This window comes from Sinocyclocheilus anshuiensis, unplaced genomic scaffold (assembly GCF_001515605.1).
Source record: "Sinocyclocheilus anshuiensis isolate Anshui unplaced genomic scaffold, SAMN03320099.WGS_v1.1 scaffold1297, whole genome shotgun sequence".
In the NCBI taxonomy this organism is placed as follows: Eukaryota; Metazoa; Chordata; class Actinopteri; order Cypriniformes; family Cyprinidae; genus Sinocyclocheilus; species Sinocyclocheilus anshuiensis.
Window position 1 is genome coordinate 335,858 of NW_015548271.1, and position 5,641 is coordinate 341,498.

General features: G+C 33.5%; 1 protein-coding gene across 1 annotated transcript in view; it reads right to left on the minus strand.

Moving 5' to 3' along the window:
* Window positions 1–5,641, minus strand: part of LOC107655744 (collagen alpha-1(XXIV) chain-like) — a 118,736-nt gene that overhangs the window by 109,569 nt on the left and 3,526 nt on the right. The window contains exon 2 of the mRNA XM_016443317.1: window positions 2,533–2,603. Coding sequence (XP_016298803.1) covers window positions 2,533–2,603 — 71 coding nt within the window. The remainder of the gene's footprint in view (window positions 1–2,532; window positions 2,604–5,641) is intronic.

Sequence of the window (5,641 nt, forward strand, 5' to 3'; positions counted from 1 at the left end):
TATAAAAGTAACTATATATACTATATATATATATATATATATATATATATATATATATATTACCCAATATAGTATATATATTTATTTTAAGTATTAAATACATATTTACAGTAAAATATTTATATCATTATTTTTCTAACAATATTTAATATACCCAAAATGCCAAGAATCTTTTGAATTGCAACAAATTGCTGAATCAGAGTCTTGAATCTAATCACTGAAACAGATCGTTTGAAGTGATGAATGAACTTGCCAACCTGTCAAAACATTTGCTGAAGTTTAAATCAGTGATGCTATTAAAACATCTCTGTCTGAACAAGAACGGATTGTGAAATTAGTATAACGGCATGCTCTTCTTTTGGAAACTTAATGGCCTAATAAAAAAAGCATGTTTAATAAATCAATGCACAATCACTGTATATATTTAGATCAAAATCATTCTAAATATATTGTATTTGCTGAATCAGTCTGAATCACTGTTGCATATGTTTCCCCCTCAATCTCTCTTCCTGCGATCTTATTTTATCTTCTCCATCTCACACAAATAAGATGCAAATGCCAAAATACTCCCACCAGCTTAGATCAGGTTTCCTTGAGGAGAAAAGCAGCTCACCGCAAGCTAACCTGCTTGACCCGTGAGTCCATCTAAACCAGCCTGAACCTGAAGTCTCTATCTCCACCTCTTCCTCACTTCCACACTGTATCTCTGTATCTGTACAGTCTTCAGCGAGAGAGAAGAGCCCTGCAGAAAGCTGGAAATGACCCATTAAGACTAGAGCGAGAGAAAACGTGACAGAAAGCGAGTCGCTCAGAGCGCAAGAACAGACATGCCGACACATTCAATGAAGAGAGAGCAGCATGTTCAAAAGCACATGCAATGTGACACAAATTCTTTATGTTTGAACATTTGAATTTCCTTCCTTTTGAACTTCCTTTCCTGCTTCCGAATGTCCTTCCTTCGTTTTGGTTTCCTTCTGAATAACCTCCCTTCATTCTACAGTAAATTCATGGAAGCTTGTTTTTACCACGGAATAAAAAACAAACAAAAAAAGAGGTAATTAGAACTTTTTATTTCACAATTCTGAATTTTTCCTTGCAATTCTAGGTTTATATCTTATAATTATGATTTTTTTCCCCCTAGAAAAATCCAAGAAAAATGTCAGAATTGCGAGATGTAAACTCAGAATTGTGTGATGTAAATTCAGAATTCAGAGAAAAAAGCCATAACTATAGGATATAAAATCAAAATTGCAAGATATAATCTCAGAATTATGAGAAAAAGTCAGAATTGTAAGATATAATGTCACAATAACGAAAAAAGTCTTAATTCCGAGATTTAAACTCAGAATTACAAGAAAAGGTCTGAATTGCAAAATATAATGTCAGAATTACGACGAAAAGTCATAATTGCGAGATATTTCTTCTTATTATAAAATTATTATTATTATTATAAAAGTCATATTGCGAGTCTTTAAACGTAGAATTACGAGAAAAAGCCAGAATTGCAAGATATGTCAGAATTACGATGAAAAGTCATAATTGCAAGATATTTATTATTATTCTAAAATTATTATTATTATTATTATTATTATAAAAGTCATATTGCGAGTCTTTAACTCTGAATTTTGAGAAAAAGTCTGAATTGAGAGATATAAACTCAGAATTACGATGAAAAAGTAAGAATTATGAGAAAAGGTCAGAATTACGAGAAAAAAATGCAATTCGAGAAAAAAAGTCAGAATGGCCAGATTTAAACTCAGAATTACGAGACTTTAACTAAGAACTATGAAAAAATTTCAGAATTGCAAGATGTAAACTTAGAATTTTGAGCGAAAAAAAAGAGTATAACTTACAATTGCACTATATGATCTCGCAATTGTTAGATAAAAAATGTCACAAACTCTGTGGTGGAAACAAGCTTCCGTAAAAATCTCACACACACTCAAATCTCTTTTGCTTTTGTTCTTTTCTTGTATGTTGCTTTGGCTAAAGCATCTGCTACAGTAAATGCATAAATGTAAACTCTGTTCACAATATGAACATGCACAGTTTAGTCTATTTATAAGCGCTCAGTAATTCAAACTGATTGCAATGCATTATATATGAGAGCCGATCATATATTATAGCTCATATAAAAGCATTATTATACACAAATGGCCTTTTAGTGCCTGTAAAATGTTTTATGAGTTTGCTCATTGCTCACTGCTCCATAACTCTTTCTCTGTGTGTTTATATCCAACCTACATAGACATTTCACACAGTCTCAGTTTCATATTAACAGTAAAATATGCACACTGGCAGATCGGTGTTTCCGTAGAAACAGAAATACAATCGGAAGGAAAACAAATACAACGCAGTCAAACTGAAGAACTGAAACTCCTTCCGTTTTAAATATTACAAACTATTTGCTCTGAGTATTAAACTGGAATACAAGGAAGTATTTTAACATCCAAATGACTAGATTAAGGCTGAACTCTTGAGTCCGTGCGGAAGTTCAGAGGTCAAAGGTCAGAGGTGAGGAGGTGAGTGTACCTGGAGCTGCTGATTGCTCTTCTGCTGACAGCAGCGCCGCACATGTTGACAGGAGGAGGACGAGGAATCTCCTGCGGACAATCAACAACAAACACTTAAATAATCATAAAACACCAGCATACTGCATACTGCATACTGCGTAGTGTAAGGCTGCACGATTTGGGGGAAATATTCGAATTGTGGAAAACTGAATCAGACCAGTTTGAAAAATTGAACTGGTCTGATTGTGGCAGATTGATTAATGACTGACTGAATTGAACTTTTCTGATAAAAACTGTGACTGCAATTTAAAATGTGATTTTAAAAAGATTCCTGGTTTGCTCTTCTTGTTTGTAGGGCTGCAGTTTTCAGTTTGGCCAAAACTTAGTGATTATATATCAATATGGCTATAATAATAATAATAATAATAAATATTAAAATGTAATGATTTATATTGATATAAATACAAATATGTAATAATATAATATAAATATAATATTAAAAATAAATATATTATTGTGCTGATAAAAATTGAGTACATAAAAATAACACAATAATAATAATAATACATTTATTTTACATTACAACTGTAAAGTTACAATACTAATATTTATGGTATTTTTTATTTCTTATTTCTATTTTTTATTTTGAAAGAATACCGCAGCGTTCAAACTTTTTTTCCATTTCAGGATTTTGTTTTTATTTTGATTAATCGTGCAGCCTTAGTGTAGTATATACTGCAAATCACATGCCGTTTCTTAATCATATGAATATATATGCAGCATACAGTATTAAACATTTCAAACTGAATGGTTAATTCGTTTTTGCATATTTAACTCAATTTTTGCTATTGTAGGTATAACATGTCTTAAAAAATATTTTCCACCGGAATCAGAAAAATAAACGTTTCCCTTTGAATGAATTTTCTTGGTTTAATCAAAAAATCACTTTTTGATCAATTTCTAATTTTTACATCTCTAGTAAATGTACCTTGATTTAACAAGGTTTAGATATTTGTACTGATTTATGAAATCCCTTTTCGCAGCAATACTGCTCGTTTTGCACATAGAACGCTTAATTGGTTTTTGAAGGCTAGTTTTGACTGAATTCCTGCCAAAACAAAGGCCTTCACACAAACCGCTGTCAGATGTTTACATGCTTTTCAATCTAAAATCTCCTCAATCTGACCCACATCACTGTGACCTTCACACCGAACTGAAAGTGAGCGCTCATGTACAGTAAAGCCATGCATTATGCTTTCATTGTTTTCCAGCGTGAATGGAAAGCATCAGACGTGTTTAAGACATTCCTGCTGTTTGTGAATCCCTCAGGCCTGAATTCCTGCTGGAAGCCTGTTCTCCAGTGACTCACTACAGGAACCCAGCACGTGCTCCTCAGATGTACAGAATCAAACAGTAAACCACTCGAGGCCATGCAATAAGAGATGTTCCTATAAAACGCCCGTAATCACTGTAAAACCATGGTAAAACCTCATCCTAACCAGGAGCGAGGCAACACGTTTCCAGCAACAAATACACTGACAGAAATCAAAGCCAATCAGAATACATGAGAATTTGAACCAATAAGATTCCACTGTGGGCGGGGCTACAAACCAGAAACCTCAGACTAACATAGAACTTCCTGCGCAACAGTGATTTTAAAAGACATAAAACTCATTAATAATTAATGACAATTATGCAAAACAGATCTTCCAAGCATAATTTTTGTAGGCTAGGCTAAAAATATCTGCTAGTGGGGTCAACTTGTTTACCCTTTGAATGAATTATTAATGTTCTGATCTCATTGGCAAATATTTTCATGTTTTAATCATAAAATCATTGATCAGTTTCTCATTAAACAAGAATATTTGATCTTATGTAATTTTTGATTTAAAAATGTTTAGATATCAGTATTGATTTTCTTTTTTCTACTGAGGAAAACACTTTTTGCAGTGATAATGCATAAATATGAACAAACTGTAAACAAAAAAAAACAAAAAAATCAATGTTTCCTTGGCAACTAACTGAAATAAAATAAAATGAAAGCTAAACAACTATTTAATAAAAAACACAAAAACTAATAAACATTCCAAAGCACAAAACTACATTTTCAAAACTGCAATTAAAATACAAACTGTAAACAAAAGTGAAGTCAAAATATTAACATTTACTATAAAACTACATAATACTAAAATATTCTTTACAGCATAGTATGAAATATATGTAAACATAAACTGCATTAATATATTATGGTGTTGCAAACAACAGCCATAGACATCACATAACATTGCACTATGACTGAGAAAGTCAAACTCATGTACTTTAGCTGTTGAATGTGTGAGAAAGCTCAGTTTGGGAGGGCGAGTGTGTCTTGGGGGGTCCTGACAGTATAATTCACATGAGAAATGAAACCCAGACAAAGCGTTTTATGACTGTGACGGAGCTGGCTAATGGAGGTCCGTCTGGTGCCGTTATAAACTGTAATTATCCTGTCGACGACAGAAGCTGGACACACAGCAAAGGAAACGGCCCTTCACTTCAGAAAGTGTGAGCAACTGCTGCCCCGAGAAGGATTTTACAGTATTTGTATGGCTAAAACGGCTCAACCCTAGGTGGCGCTAAAGATCAAGATCAGTTTGCTAAAACATATCTGTCTATACAGAAACCAAAGGTTAAAGGGATAGTTCACCCAAAAATGAAAATGTGATGTTTATCTGCTTACCTCCAGGGCATCCAAGATGTAGGTGACTTTGTTTCTTCAGTAGAACACAAACGAAGATTTTTAACTCAAACCGTTGCAGTCTGTCAGTCATATAATGGAGGTGAATGGGAATCACGGCTTTGAGAGTCAAAAAAACATGCACAAACAAAACCAAATTAAACCCTGCGGCTCGTGACGATACATTGATGTGTAAAGACACGAAACGATCGGTCTGTGCAAGAAACTTTTTTTTGTCAGTTGTCAAATTTAGGTTAAGGTCCCCACACTTTTTGGCTGCTAGTGCTACAAATATTTTAACTGACCATGTGACCCGAAATACAAACAATTTACCGTATTGGCCCGAATATAAGACGACCCTGATTATAAGATGACCCCCCTTTTTCCAGATGTACCTTTTGGAAAAAGGCTT